Source organism: Cicer arietinum, chromosome 1 (genome assembly GCF_000331145.2).
Source record: "Cicer arietinum cultivar CDC Frontier isolate Library 1 chromosome 1, Cicar.CDCFrontier_v2.0, whole genome shotgun sequence".
Lineage (NCBI taxonomy): Eukaryota > Viridiplantae > Streptophyta > Magnoliopsida > Fabales > Fabaceae > Cicer > Cicer arietinum.
The window spans coordinates 7604427-7620022 of NC_021160.2; the positions used below are offsets into that span (position 1 = coordinate 7604427).

Consider the following 15596-nt stretch of genomic DNA (forward strand, 5'->3'; position numbering starts at 1 on the left):
ACCCATTGTTCTTTTTAGCTCGGTTGGTTAGAGCGTCAAACCCTAATGGCTTGTGGAAAGGTTTATAGAACCCTAATAAAATTTTTTTTTTACTAATCAGGTAAAAATAAACGAAAAGCTACAAAGAAAGGGTAAAGCAGAATTGGGACACGGTTTAACGAAAAAATCTCACTGAATATTGGAATGTTAGAAAAGAGAAACTATAATTATATTCCCTAATTGTTGGGAACTCGACAGCGGAATAGAGGCGGGGTCGTTCAAGGAGGATCGAAATAGGCTCTAGATACCATGTTAACAAAGAAAAGAGAAAGCAAGAGGAAGAAGAGAAACAACCACTCTAGGGTTTCATAACATAGAATGAACCAAAACCACAGTTAATAGGGTTACAATGAGTATATATATAAAAGAATAGAATTGTCTAGAATTGTCTAAAATACCCTTACTACTAATATATAATAATATTATCTAACACATATTAATATTTGATTGTAATTATTGTTCAGTGATCCAAACAATTGAAGGGAGAAAGGGAGTAATGAAGTTTGCTCATAGAATGGTTAAGATGTTCTGTGAATGTTTAACAATGACAGGACAATTGGAATTTCAACATTTAAGTTTGGATAGCATTGGTGGTGTTAGAGTATCTGTTAGAAAAACCACTAGCACAGGTCAACCAAATGGCATGGTTGTGGCTGCTGCTACCACCCTCTGGCTTCCTCTATCTGCTGATAAAGTTTTTGAATTCCTCAGAGATCCTACAAAAAGATCTCAGGTTCCATTACCTACTTTCAACACTCTTGTTTAATCATTATCAATATTCAAATTAATTTTCACTTTGGTTCTTATAATTGTTAATTGTTTTTATATAGTGGGATGTTCTTTCTTGTGGGAATCCAGTGCATGAGATTGCTCACATTTCAAATGGACTATATCCTGGCAACTGCATTTCAATTATTCAGGTATTTACTATTTCTTTAACAAAATTATGCTTCAATTGTGAATTCACAAAATTATAACTTATATTTGTCATGTGGAGCAGCCATTCATCCCAAGTGAGAACCACACTTTAATTCTTCAAGAAAGTTTCACATCACCTGTGGGATCATATGTTATATATGCTGCAACTGACACAACATCTATGAATGTGGCCATAAGAGGTGAAGATTCTAAAGAGCTACAAATCCTTCCATCAGGTTTTGTTGTTTGTTCAAAAGGCCAACCAAATGTAACTTTGGAAGAAACATTTAACAATGGAAATAGTAGTGTTGATGGATCAGGTGGCACATTGTTAACTTTGGCTTACCAAATTCTGACTTCTAGCACAAATGGAATTGACAAGCCACTTAATATGGAATCTGTTGCTACTGTCAATACCCTTTTGTCCAATACTATTCTCAAAGTTAAAGAGGCTCTCATGACTTCTACTACTTAGAATTAGTTGTTCATTTTCTTTTTGCTACAACTTTGTTTATCATTTTTTCCTACAGAAAAATGTATTCATACTTCTTAAGGACGAGTTATTATTATACAATTTTTCTTTTTATTATCATGATTTTGCTTGCATACTTGTTGTTTAGGAAAAATTATGTTGCGGCTTATTGTGTTGTTTATTTTGACTTCAACACAATTTGGTTATGTTTTTAGATTAATGTTTTGTAATTAGGGATCTGTAATTATGGTGGCTGACAAGTAGTGATTGGAATTGAGAAGAAGCAGTAATCCATGATTGGGGATGGTCATTAGGGGTGTTTTGGTTTAATGGAACTTGTTATAAACTGAACAATTAATCAAATTTAATTAAAAAATTGATTTAACTATTTTAAATTTTTATTTTAACCCTAGCCCTAACTCTCTTTCTCCCTCCCTCTCTATCTCTACCTCTCTAATATGAAATTAGTAAATAAATAGCTAAATTTATTTGAATTTTATCAATCTACTTATTTTGCTTTTTATCATTGTTTTTTATTGTATAATTTTAATAGCATCAATAAACAGTAAGATAAATTAACTTCTTTAGAATTTAACATTTTCTAAAATCAATTTTTTTTTTAAATTCATCAAAAAACTTATTTTAAAAATTCACCTAAAAATTGATTTGAAACAGTTTTAATTTAAAAATTAGTTCGAAATCGATTCTAAATATTAAAATAGTTTATATTTATAAATCAATTTCAAATTAATTTGAAACTAATTTAAATATAATTTAAAAATTAACCAAATTTTAGAAAAATAGTTTTTAATGACCGAATCAAATTTAATTCAATTTTTGAACCATTTTGAATGGTCATGGAATTTGTTCTATAAACTCTTAAGCCTAGGTGTTGTACTTTGATTAGCAAATAGTACGAACTAGACCTACGTAACTGTACATCATAGATAATACATAAGTTCTGCTCTTTCTTTAACATCTTTTACTGTCCTTTGTGGTCATGCAGTCCACATTTGACTTCAATGAAGCCATTTTATAGTCAACTATAAATTTAAGGTTGTAATATAATTGAGGATTAAGATGATAGCGGGCAGTTTGCAAAGGCTCATGGAGTTATTTATCTCACTTCTTATCAATGATAACTATAGAGGTTTGACACTAAATAATGGATAAATAAATCTAAATTAATTGTAGGTTTTAAACAAAATACACATTGTTCTTTCTTTTGTTCGGTCATAAGAGAGTCTGAGGATCATCCACACTGGATTAAGAGCAACCATACAAGTTAGTTGGATACCACATCTTAACTCAAAATCTTAAGACAACGAGTTTACAGTTCTCTCACTTATATGTTGCTCAACCATTACTTTTCCAATAATGTGAAACTTCTAACTCACACTTGCTACACAACAATCTGCCTCTCAAGTGTGAGTCTATTCCATTCATCTATTTATGCTCTCTCTCAACCAAAAACTTTTTCATTGACAGCCACCTAAACACCATATGTCAGGAATACTTTCGATACAAATAGATGGTCCCTTTATTAAAAAAAAAAGGCTCTCAATACAAGCAATTGGTCCCTTTAGTAAACAAAAAGGCTTTGATACTATGGTTGGGCCATGAGGGGAGCCCAGAGGAACATTCAGATTGAGTAAAGAGCAACCACATAAGTTACTTGGATACCACATCTTAATCAAAAATCTTAAGACAATGAATTTATGTGTCATCTCACTTATATGTTGTTCAACCATCGCTTTTATAAATAATAGAAGACTTCTAATTCACACTTACTACACAACACCCTTCACACGTGCTTTCAAACTTTCTTAATGTCTATTCATTAGACGTGGACATTCTTATTAATGTTCCTTTGTTCTTTATGAGACACCCAAAAGTTAGATAAGATATTGCAAACCTAGTAACAATTGGTCTCACTAAATTCTATCTTTTGTTGAAATGTTGTAAGAAAGAAATTAAGGAAAACTTTGAAATTGTTTTATGATGAACCATTGTCTTTTTCTCAAAATTCTCTAATATAAAACATAAGATCAAAATAGTATATTGCACATAGTATCTAATATAGAGCTTATTCCTTTTCTCCATTATCATTGTACCGATAACTTTATAATTTGCTGCATTATCGATCACAATCTGTATAACATTTTCTTTTTTAACTTCTTCCATAATATAATCAATCATCTCAATAAACTTAAAAATTGTACCTATAAAACTGTTCCCTAAGAAGTTCAAAATTATTCTCCATCTTTTGTCATACTATCCATCACTCGTGATGGTGCATTATGTCTTCTTCCAAATAATCTTGTTTCATGGTCTCCTCTATATTTTACTTCAAGTATTTTAATTTTTTAATGATTTGTGATGATAAGAAGATTTTAAATCCAAGACCATGTCAAGAAACCATCTCCAATATCTTATGAAATCCATCGCTCTTGTACCATGCTTTTTAGTAGACGCTTATGTGGCGGCTTTTTTAGCCATGCTCTAAATCTTTTACTGATCCAATATCCTTTTAAATTTGGAAATGTTAAAAGTGGATTCTTCGAAGGGACTTAATTTGGCTTTTTTCTTTTTGCAATTTTGTTTGATAAATCTTTAGAAAAAAATTGGTAATAAACATAAAAATAAGCCGTAATGTATTCCACTGGTTCTTCGATATTTTTCTAACTAGTGTAACTATCCATGCTATACATGGATATAAATGATATTTTGTGTTGTTTTTATTTATTATATATAAAAGATTTGGTAAAAAAATTTATTATACTATTAAAATAGCATAATTAGCATCAATAAATAGACTTATAAAATAACGGCAAATAGACACGCCAAAAATGAAATAGTTTACAATTCTAGAAATGTTTAATACTTAAATCAATAAAATTAAAAATAAATTTTATGTATTTGAGTCTCTAATTCAACATTTTTATATATTTTATTTCAATTTCACTCATTAATTAAAAAATCAACGGGTTTACCAAATTATACTTGATAATATAAAGTAGAAACATACTTTTAAAGATAAAATATGCTTATCTAAATGTTGTTAAAAATTTATTTTTCTGCCCTCGATTTTTCTATATACAAAATTAACAAATTTCCGTTACTCAATAGTCTAAAGAAAAATCCTTGTGAATCAAATAAAGAAATAATTACTTATTATTATTATTATTATTTTTTTTTTTTTTTTTTTTTTTTTTTTTTTTTTTTTTTTTTTTTTTTTTTTTTTTTTTTTTTTTTTTTTTTTTTTTTTTTTTTTTTTTCTTTATGTGAAGGTTATATCGGACATTTCATAAACGATTTCACAACTATATAAACACCTTAAAAATTCATAAATCACGAACACCAAATAGAGTAAAGAAAGAAAATATTGTATTTTGCGAGTGTAATTCATTATCAAGGTTGACAATGGATCACTCAATGGGAGAGATCGGTAGATCTAGGGATGAAGATACTCAAAACTCGCAAAAAGGAAAAATATCATTCAACATAAACCTCAATCCTGCACAAGCAACCATACTCGAAAAGTAAGATACGCCCTTCATCAAAAATATTTTCTTTCAATTTATATTTATTTGTGTGCGATCTCGATTTCTCGAAAAGTAAAATAAGTCTTTTAATAAAAAATATTTTCTTTCAATTTTTATTTATTTTTGTGCGATCTCGATTTCGAGACTCAAAAGGGTAAAAATTGTTACTTTTTTTTTTTCCAAAAAAATTGACTTCATTTTCTGGATTGAAAAATATGGAGAGGTTATTTTTGCCCCATTTTATGTTGCTAATTAAAAATATTATAAACAATTTTCTCTTTTTAAATAAGCTTAATGCATCTCTTTCCATTAATAATTGACCTTTTTCTTTGTCTTTCTTTGGCATGGCCTCTTTGATGATACAGAGTTATCAATTACATATATTTAATTTTTGTTGTTTTAAAAATAATTTTGATATAATTACATAAATGATGATGAATCATTTTTTTTACAGAATGATCATGAATAACTTGATCTTGTGATTTAGTGAAAATTTTCTTTTTAATAAATAATTCTTTTGTCAGACTTTATTTATTTATGGTGAAATTTAAATTATTAAAATCTCATTTTTCTATGTACTTAAGGTTAAAAAATATATATATTTTTAAGATAATTATATATTTTTATTATATATATTTAAATATGTAAGATTATTTTTTTGACTTACAAGATTTATGAATGATCCAAAGATTGACCTTTTAATTAAAAAAAATTAAAAAGTGTTTGGTCAGACTCATTTCTACAGGTCTAGTCTAGTCTAGACACATCTAATGTGGTCGATGTTGCAACCCACAATAGGCTACTAGGCCCATTTATTTTATTTTTAGTAAGATGGTAAGATAAGGAAAAACATAGATGCATTTTGTATGATTTTTAACATAAAATTAATGATTTAAAAATTGAATTGAATTGATAGGTTTGATCGGTTCAACTAAGAATTGGATCATGGTCGGTTTGATCAGTTTAAAAAACCCATTAGTCAATAAAACTTGAAAGAGGAATGTACCGTACACCCCCATAGTTTTACTTCCCACCCCCCATATTTTTTTATTAATCAATCTACCTTTTTTTATCTTATATAAAAATTTTCAACAAATTTACCACACTCTTTTCTCACCCCCACTTTCGAAAGTTATCCAAAAAAAATTTACTATTCGAAAGTGTTAAACTTTCGAAACAATCAGAGGTGAGATTTCAACAATATTTTCGAAACTTTTGTCAAAAAATCAAAGTTTCGAAATGCAATTTTTCCAGAAAAACCAAAACTTTCGAAACTTTGGTTGAAGTTGAAACTTTCGAGGCTTTAGTTTGATGAAACTTTCGAAGGTTTCATTAAATTTGAAACTTACGAAACACAAACTTTCAGAACTCTTGTTGAAGATGAAAGTTCTGAAACGTAAGTTTCCAAAACTTTCGAACGTTTTCATCAATATTTCGAAACGTGTTTTCCGTAACTTTCAGAATATTCGAAAGTTTCGTATTGTTCGAAAGTTTGCACTTCGAAACTTTCAAGTTTAACGAAACTTTTGTACTTCGAAAGTTTCAAGTTTAAAGAAAGTTTCGAAAGTTTGAAAATTTCTGAAAAAAATATGTTTCGAAACTTTCATATTCAACGAAAGTTTCGGAAGTTTCGAAAGTTGCCTTACTTTTTCACTTCGGATGTTTGAAAGATTCGAATTTTTGGTAGGGTGGGAGAATCAAATATTTCAAAGCTTCAAAAAAATGGGTGAAAAAAGAAAAATGTTTTTTTTAGGGTTTTATAGATGAAATAAGGGGCAGAATGGTCTTTTCCTAATGATTGGGGGGTGGGAGGTAAAAGAGGGTTGACTTTTTTTTTTGCAAAAAAAAAACAGTTCTTTAAATTAAAAAAAAAAAGTATTTTTTAGTTTAACTTTAACAAAAAAGTTATTTCACTCAAACCCTTATTTTACTTAATCTGCAAGACACCCGTTGTTGATTGGTTGATCTATATGAGATCTGATTTTTGAATTTGTATTATTAGGGCTTGTCTTTGTTCTGGGTTTTAATGTATTTGTCATAGATATTGAGTATTTGTTATAAATTTTATGGATTTTTATTTATAAAATATGAAGTTCTTGATATTTTTATATATTTCATGTATTTTATTATTTATTTATGGTTTAAATATGTTTTTGATTTTTACAATTATAATGTTTTTTGATTTTGATCCTCGTAAGTTTATTGTTTGGTTCACATCCCTTAAAATATAATTTCGTTATAAAATAATCATTCAGTCCAATTTCACTTTGAAATGTTCTTCTAGAAATGGGGACTAGGTTTTGCAGTAAAATAAGTTGTATGAAGAGCCAATTCTTGTTCCTTCGTCCACCTTCAACATCTTCCTTCCTCAACCTTTCCACTATTTCATCGCCACTCTACTTCCTTTTCCCTTTTCCACCATCTTCAACCACAATTCCATCTTCAACAACTCTACTATTCCCCTGCGTTTAACCATTACCACTCTTCACTCTCATCAAATCACATGAACAAAATTCACTCATTTTAACATCGATTTTCTTCTCATTATTATGTGGAGTTTTTTGATTGGAGAATCTAGAGGATCGTCTTAGTGGTAGAATCTTCTTGTTTAACCTGAGTGATTTCCTATTACCAATGGTGGGGATTCTTGATTGAATTGAAGACGTTTTTGTGGATTTAGATTTTGGAATGATGATGTTGTTGTGTTGAAGGAGGAGGAGTCTCGACGTGGGGTGGTTAGTGGGTTCATGATGGTGTAGTTTATGTTACGCATTTTCACAAACACTTGGTGCAACCAAAAATATATTAACAATGTTAGAGTTTTTGTCACAGAAGTTGGACGAAAAAACTATTTTAAAATGAAATTATATTTACAGTGATGTGAATCAAACAAAAAAATTCACGAGAACCAAAATAAAATAAAGTTATAATTGCAAGGACTAAAGATGTATCTAAATCTTTATTTATTGAATGGTTCGACTATGATTAACCCAATTAAATCATGATCGGTAGGTTTCGTCGATTTGACCTCTAGTCAAGTTTTTAAAACATTGCATAAAACACACATTTGATAAAATCATGATTAGTTAAATTAAAAGTCATATGAAAAATATTTTAAATTTTTTTTTTCTGAAGTTTTGTCTCTAAGATAAATGGTAAATGATGTTGGCATGATGAAATGACTAAAAATATTAGGATTCAATATGACACTTCTTTTCTAATATGAATAGTCTTTTAAGAGTTCGTAGAGGGATAATTTATATTTACATATTCTGAATATTCAATATGACAATTCCCTTCTTTGTTTAATATTATCATAACCTAAAATAATATTATGTTATTATATAAGCAAAAATAAAAATAATTAGCACCAAGTGTAATGTTTTCCATAAACAAACTCAAGTGTAATGTTGGTAAATCATAAGGCAATACTCTCCAACACACTTCTTAGACTTGTTATGCAGAGTCATTTATCATATATGTCATTGATAGGTCTTGTGTCAATTGTTCATTCTATAATTTGTAAATTATTTGTCTTTTTATTTATGCACATATTTATTTGCATTAGCTTCTTATTCGCTTAGAATTTGAATTGAATTCACACATTATCTCAATTAATTGGGAATTTTGTTTTTGATTTCTTTTAAAAAAAGGTATTTCATGAGAGAGTGCCAACATCCAAGCGAAGCCCAAAGACAGCAATTAGCTAAGGAGGTTGGGCTTGAGCCCACAAAAATCAAGTTTTGGTTTCAAAACATGAGGACTCAATTGAAGGTGATCTATTTTCACTTATCCCATATATTTCATTCAAAATTTATTTCATATGCTTTCATACAATTAGTGTAAATTATTTTATGTATGGATGTATAGACCATACTACCATACCTACATGGATGATTATGATTAAAAATAGTTTAAATGATATACGACCACTTAAAAAAAGTCACATGACTTTTTGTTCTAATCATGATCATTTATAATTTAATCAATGATTACGATCTGTTACTCTAATATCTCATTATAACAAATACTCTTATTTGATATGTTCTCGTATATATACTTGTGTTTGGATAAACAACTTATAGCATGAACGTTTAACATATAAACCTTTATGTATACAATATTTCTATAACAAAAATAAAATAAAGTCTCATTTTTTTTATAAATTATTATAGAAAACTTATGTAAATTAAATAAAAACTAACTTATAATAAGTTGTTTCTATAAGCTATGTCATTGAATCTTTGTCCCATAAGAAGCTAGTGAACTATTTAATTGTTTTAAATTTATATGAATGATATATATTAGTTATTTTTTTGCTTAAAAGGGCATGCTAAACCATGAGGTTGGTGGAAGTTCAAGTGATGTTGACAACAATGGTAAGCAAATTATGGGAAATTATAATGAAGAAAAGACAATGGTGTCTCAGATTGCAGCTGTTGCAATGGAAGAATTGGTTAGGCTAATTAAGTGCAAGAAAGAGCCTTTATGGATCCATTATCCAACTGCTCATGATGACAAATTCACCCTTCATAAAGAAAATTATCAACAAATTTTCCCCAAAACCAATCATGTCATAGGTACCAATGTTTGTAAAGTATCTTCAAAATATTCAGCAATTGTGAACCTAAGTTGCATGCAACTAGTTGGCATATTTCTAGACTCGGTATGCAACCCTTTTTTTCTCAATTATTTTTTTCAACCCTTTTTTGTTGTTGGATTTTCTCTAATTTTATTGAACATATAAACTAATCTTTATAGGTCAAATGGGCTGACATGTTCCCAACAATTATTACCAAAGCACAAACAACTAAAGTATTTGAAAATGGTTCATTGAGAAATCGAGATGGTGCTTTGCAATTGGTATAATTTTTTATATGCAAACTATCCCTTAAAAAAAAGTTATGTACTTGATCATTATTTTATTTCTATTTTTCTAACATAGTATTGTATGGCAGATGTATGAAGAAATGCACATTTTGTCACCATTAGTTGGACCTCATGAATTTAACATAGTTCGCTATTGTAAACAAGTTGATGTTGGTGTATGGATTATAACAGATGTGTCAATTGCTTCATCTCAACTAAATGCACCCCCCCTTGCATTCTCTTGGAAACATCCATCCGGATGTATGATTCGTGAAATTCATAATGGTGCTTGTGAGGTTAGTAATTATATATTTGTGAAATATATATATTAATTAAGAGATCTTAACAGATTTTGATTTCTTGTGATATGGTAAAAATTTAGACAACGTGCATTTTGACATTGGTAAGTTCAATTCAAAATAAGGTGATAACGAAATGCAGGCCACAATTTAGAGATTTTTTTTCTTCTCTTCTTTCTACACTAAATAAATTTTAGAAGTTTTTCATATGCTTTTGTGTATCTACAATAGTTTAGAATTTAAAGTTAGATGATACTCTATAAAAGACATTGAATTATTAATTATATGCTTATGTTAGGTTACTTGGGTTGAACATGTGGATTTGGATGTTAAGATCCACAAGCACCACCAATTTAGAGATTTTGTTGGGACATATAATTTATGTGGAGCAGAAACATGGATTAAGGAACTTCAAAGAATGTGCAATAGATCTATTAGCTCTGAAGTTGAAAGCATATTTGATAATGAACTTGGAGGTTATTTCATCATTTTGCCACCTTTATTCTCCTAATAAACCTTGATGCATATTTTTATTTATTTATTTTCCTTTTTTATCTTATACCAAAGTTGATATTTTGATGATATAATTTTTTTTTAGTGATCCAAACAGTTGAAGGGAGACAAAACGTGATGAATTTTGCTAATAGAATGGTTAAGATGTTTTGTGAATGTTTAACCATGTCAAATCAGATGAAATTCACACAAAAAACTCTGAATGTCATTGGAGGGATTAGACTCTCAATTCGTGAAACTGGTATAGGAGAACCAAATGGTATGGTTATCGTTGCTGCCAGTACCATTTGGCTCCCTCAACCTAGTGACAAAGTTATTGAGTTCCTCACTGATCCTATAAAACGTCCCCAGGTTTATAATGTATAGTATAATTATCTTTTGTTAATTAAAATCACTATGAATCTATTAATCAAATTCTAGCCCCTAAATTACTTTATTACTAACAATTTCTTGATTATTAAATATTTTTCTACAGTGGGATGTTCTTTCTGATGGAGATCCAGTGAATGAGATTGTACATATTTCAAATGGGCTTTATCCTGAAAACTTCACTTCAATTATTCGGGTATGTACCAATTTCATTAAAATATATATGTTTCAACTGTGTACAAGAAAATTTTATTTATTTAATTTAATTTTAAGTTCCGTGTTAAAGGTTTAAGTAGTACCCTTCCATTCTCTAAATTATGACATGTGACATTTTATTAAAATTAATTGTTTTATTTGATTTTTTTTATTCAATTGTAAGGATTTTAAACAATCATTTCAAAAGGAAGAATATAGTATAAGAACATTAAAACTTTTCTTGTCATATAATTTGGCAGCCACTTTAAATTTACTTAATAGAATTCACGGTCCCAACATTATTATTGTACCTTCAACTAAATTAAGTTTGATTAAATTGATTTCTATTTTTCATTATTTTGGTCAGCCATTCGACTCTAATGAGACAGGCATGGTGATTCTTCATGAAAGTTTCACATCTCCCTTTGGATCATATCTTGTATATGCTCCAATGGATACAGCATTAATGAATGTGGCCATAAGTGGTGAAGAAGACTTAACACTACTAGAAATTCTTCCATGTGGTTTTGTTGTATCTCCAATTTGCCCCTCAAATGAAGGTAATAATAATAATAATAATACATCAGGAGCTGGCTCATTACTCACTCTAGCATACCAAATATTTGTTGCTGATCACTATGAAGAAAATGTCAACAATTTGCTGAATGCTCAAAATGTTGATACAATTGTCTCCCTTTTGACCACAACTCTTAAAAGTGTCAAGGATGGTCTCGTGAACTAATTTGAAACGCGCTTTTTTTCAAAGGTTTATGTTTGATTTCTAAGAGTTTCACTATGTGAAATGCGCGTATTTTCTTGTAATGGTGAATTATCATTTTGTTTTATCATTTCTTGTTGAAGGGATAATTTATTACTGTTTGGTTTTCTTTGGATAATTATAAGTTGGCTTGACATTAAGCCTTAATAATACATTTTTATTTTGATTGATGAAACGTATCCTTGTGGGGATAATTTTCCTTTCTTGAGGTCATAATTTTTGTGTGTGGCTATCTTGCGTAGAAAAATTCACATTGTTTCACAATTGAAACCAACGGTAATTTATAAAATTGTAAAAGTACTCTAACGCTAGCATACAATTATGTAAGTATGCATATAACAAAAATGGTGCAAGAGACATGAGATTGGAGCTACCGAAAATTTTGTGCCTCGAAAGTTCCGGTAAACAAATAAAACCAACGTAACTTGTAAAGAAAAAGTTATAATAGTTATTAAAAAGTCTGTATCAAATATTTGAGAGAAAAAATTACTTATTAAAAATTCTGGTGAAGGGTGAGATTTTAGAATAACTTTTAATTATAAATTTAATGAAAATTGAAAGAAAGAAAAAATTTGAATTTTTAATATTTTAAAGGTATAAATCTAATTGAAAGACACAAGATCTAACTTTCGTCAAACCATAAACCAGTTAGGGACTTTAGTCTACTCCAGTCATAGTCCTCGCTTATTTTTTCACTAAGACTGATGGTTGTTCTTCTATGACTATATATGTATTTCACATTTCCAATCGAATCGAATTTGACAACATAGTGAGCTAATTAATATCCTTCAGTGTGAGAGCTCTCTGGTCCAAATGTTCAAATCAATGACGTTGTTGAAATTTTTTTCTTTATAATGATGACGTTGAAATCGATGACGTTGGTCTTGTATATCTATTTCACATCAATTATTTTTTCTCAATAAATTTTTTATTTTAAAATATAGATATAAATGTATATATATATTAATTTACAAGTAATATTAAAATTTGGTATCAGCATGACATTGTTGAATTTTTTTTTATCATACTTATTTATATATATTTTTTTTTCTTTCTATTTTAACTTTTAACTTTTTTTAATAAATAAATATGTATTCAGGATCGTTATTTAATGTGCAAAAGAAATTAATAATAGTATAATATTCAATATTTTTCATACATACATATATATATATATATATATATATATATATATTAACTGACTTAATGTAATCCCTGAAAATAAATATATTTTTGTTAAGGGTTGATAAATTTTATATGATATATTAGTGATTAATGAAGTTGTGGATAAAGTGCGAAAGAGAAAAATGGAGTTATATATATTGTTTAAAGATGATTTTGAGAAGACTTATAATTTAGTAGAGTGAGATTATTTAGATATGATATTGACATCTATAAATTTTCCAATAAAATGAAGGTGTTGGATATTGGAGTGTATGATCTGAGCGTCAGTTTTGGTTAATGCGTGTCCAACAGAGGAGTTCTCTTTGAAGCGGGGTTTTAGGCAGAGCGTCCGCTTTCTCCTTTTCTCTTTTTTTTTTTTTTTTTGGATGTTGAAGGACTAAGTTCCCTATTGAGTTCTTCAGTGGAATTTAGATTGTTCTCTGATTAAAATGTAGGTGACGACTCATATTTCATAGTCTCCCATTTGCAGTTTGCAGATGATACAAATATCATGAGTGAAAAGAAATGGTCTAATATAAGAGCTCTTAAGACCAACCTACTACTTTTTGAATTGTCTTCACGTTTAAAAGTTAATTTTCATAAAAGTCTACTGATTGGTGTGAATGTAAATGATTCATGGCTGGCGGAGCCAACCAAATTATTGAATTGCAAAGTTAGGAAGGTTTCATTTAAATACCTTGGATTACCTATTGGTGACAATCCAAGAAGCTATCATTTTGGATTCCTATGATTGAGAAAATTATAAGAAGGTTATCTGGATGGAGGAATCGTAATTTTCTATGGGTGGACCATTTGTTCTCCTTAAAATTGTCTCGTTTGCGTTGCTAGTTTATTTTCTTTCTTTCAACAAGGCTCCTGCATGTACTATTTCTAAACTTGAATCTCTTTTTAATTTTTTTTATGGGTAGGGGTATTGAAGAGGCCACATGGTTCATTGGATCAAGTGAGATACAATTTGCTGTGAGCGTGAGCAAGCTAGGCTTATTGTACGTAATATGTTTGTGTTCAATGTGGCATTTTTGGGTAAATAGTGTTGAAGACTTATAACACGATACAATTAGATTGTGATTTACGGTTCTTTCTGGTAAGTATGAGTGTTTGAATGGAGGAGTGGGATGTGGTATTTCTTGAGATCGTCATCGTGGAAGGATATTAGGTGTCTAGATATTATTATTATTATTATTATTATTATTATTATTATTATTATTATTATTATTATTATTGTTATTATTATTATTATTATTAGGTGTCTAGATATTATTATTACTATTATTATAATTATTACTCGGACAACTTAGTAAGAAGAGTAGATAATGGTGGGAATACTTTATTTTGGTATGATTCGTGGTTGGAATGTAGTTTGTTACGTAGTAGGTTTAGTCAGTTGTTTGGGATCATACGTGATAAATTTATAATAGTGGCATACATGTTTAGATTGAGGTGAGAATTTTGGGGGAAATGGATGATGGTGTCGTTGTAGTGTGCTTCACTAGGATTATAATTTGGTGGAAGAGTGTGCTTTATTGTTTGTTAAGGTTCATTTGCAGGATCAAGAAAAAGGATTTGTGGCATTGGAAAAGTACTATGTGAAAGATGCTTATCAAGGATTGATGCAGAAGTCTTCTGTAAATCGCTCTTCATTTGGTGATGATGCTTGGTATAAAACGATACTGTTAAAGATGTCTCTCTTAGCTTGGAGGTTGTTGCACAATTGACAGTCTACGAAAGACAATTTGTTGAAAATAGACATTTTAGATAGCTCTTCCAGCTTGTGTGTGGGTGAGTGTGGACTTAAAAAAACTACTAAGCATTTGTTCTTTTATTGTCACTTTTTTGGTTCGATTTGCCTAAACATTATTACATGGTTGAACATTGTAGGTCCTTTGTCTAATGTTGTTTTACACCACACTCTACAATTTGGTGGGTAAAGTGTGTTTGGCAAAAAAGATCTGACGTTTCTTCAATCTTATTTGGTTAGCGTACAATTAGGTTGTATGAAAAATAAAAAATCATATTATATTCAGATAAGAATAGTGCAGTACTATTGAGACGAGATAATGGGTTAAATGAGCTTCGTTATAAAGAAAATGTTTTTGGATTTGACTTTAATCAATTGTGGTCTAACCATATTCATTGCTTAATGTAGTTTTTTGTGATTTTTTTATATTGTTTTATTGTTCGATTGAATTTTGTTAAGTCTTTTACTTTTGTATTTTCTTATTCTTCGAATGTCTTGTGCTTAAAATTTTATTGTTTTAATATTTAAAAAATTGACTTAATTAATGCTAACACAAAGTTTATTTATTAATTAATTTTGTAGATTCATATGATTTGTTTTACTTTTTTTATTTAATACCCATTTCCCATCGTATATTTACTCCTTCTCAAATTATAAAAAAAAAATCAATTCATAT

General features: G+C 29.0%; 3 protein-coding genes across 3 annotated transcripts in view; all 3 read left to right on the forward strand.

The window, feature by feature from the left end:
• LOC101507325 (homeobox-leucine zipper protein ROC8-like) overlaps positions 1-1508 on the forward strand; it is a 7657-nt gene extending 6149 nt beyond the window's left edge. Inside the window, exons 8-10 of the mRNA XM_004486511.4 lie at positions 504-772; positions 870-959; positions 1040-1508. Coding sequence (XP_004486568.1) covers positions 504-772; positions 870-959; positions 1040-1432 — 752 coding nt within the window. The 3' untranslated portion in view covers positions 1433-1508. The remainder of the gene's footprint in view (positions 1-503; positions 773-869; positions 960-1039) is intronic.
• Positions 1509-9304: 7796 nt separating this feature from the next.
• LOC140920626 (homeobox-leucine zipper protein HDG11-like) lies at positions 9305-9843 on the forward strand. The gene is made up of 2 exons (XM_073369408.1): positions 9305-9640; positions 9736-9843. The coding sequence occupies exons 1-2, from the start codon at positions 9305-9307 to the stop codon at positions 9841-9843; spliced, it is 444 nt and encodes a 147-aa protein (XP_073225509.1).
• A 977-nt stretch (positions 9844-10820) lies between these two features.
• LOC101507629 (homeobox-leucine zipper protein HDG11-like) lies at positions 10821-14897 on the forward strand. Its single transcript, XM_027330737.2, has 4 exons — positions 10821-11006; positions 11131-11220; positions 11587-11952; positions 14730-14897. The coding sequence occupies exons 1-4, from the start codon at positions 10821-10823 to the stop codon at positions 14895-14897; spliced, it is 810 nt and encodes a 269-aa protein (XP_027186538.2).
• Positions 14898-15596: the final 699 nt, after the last annotated feature.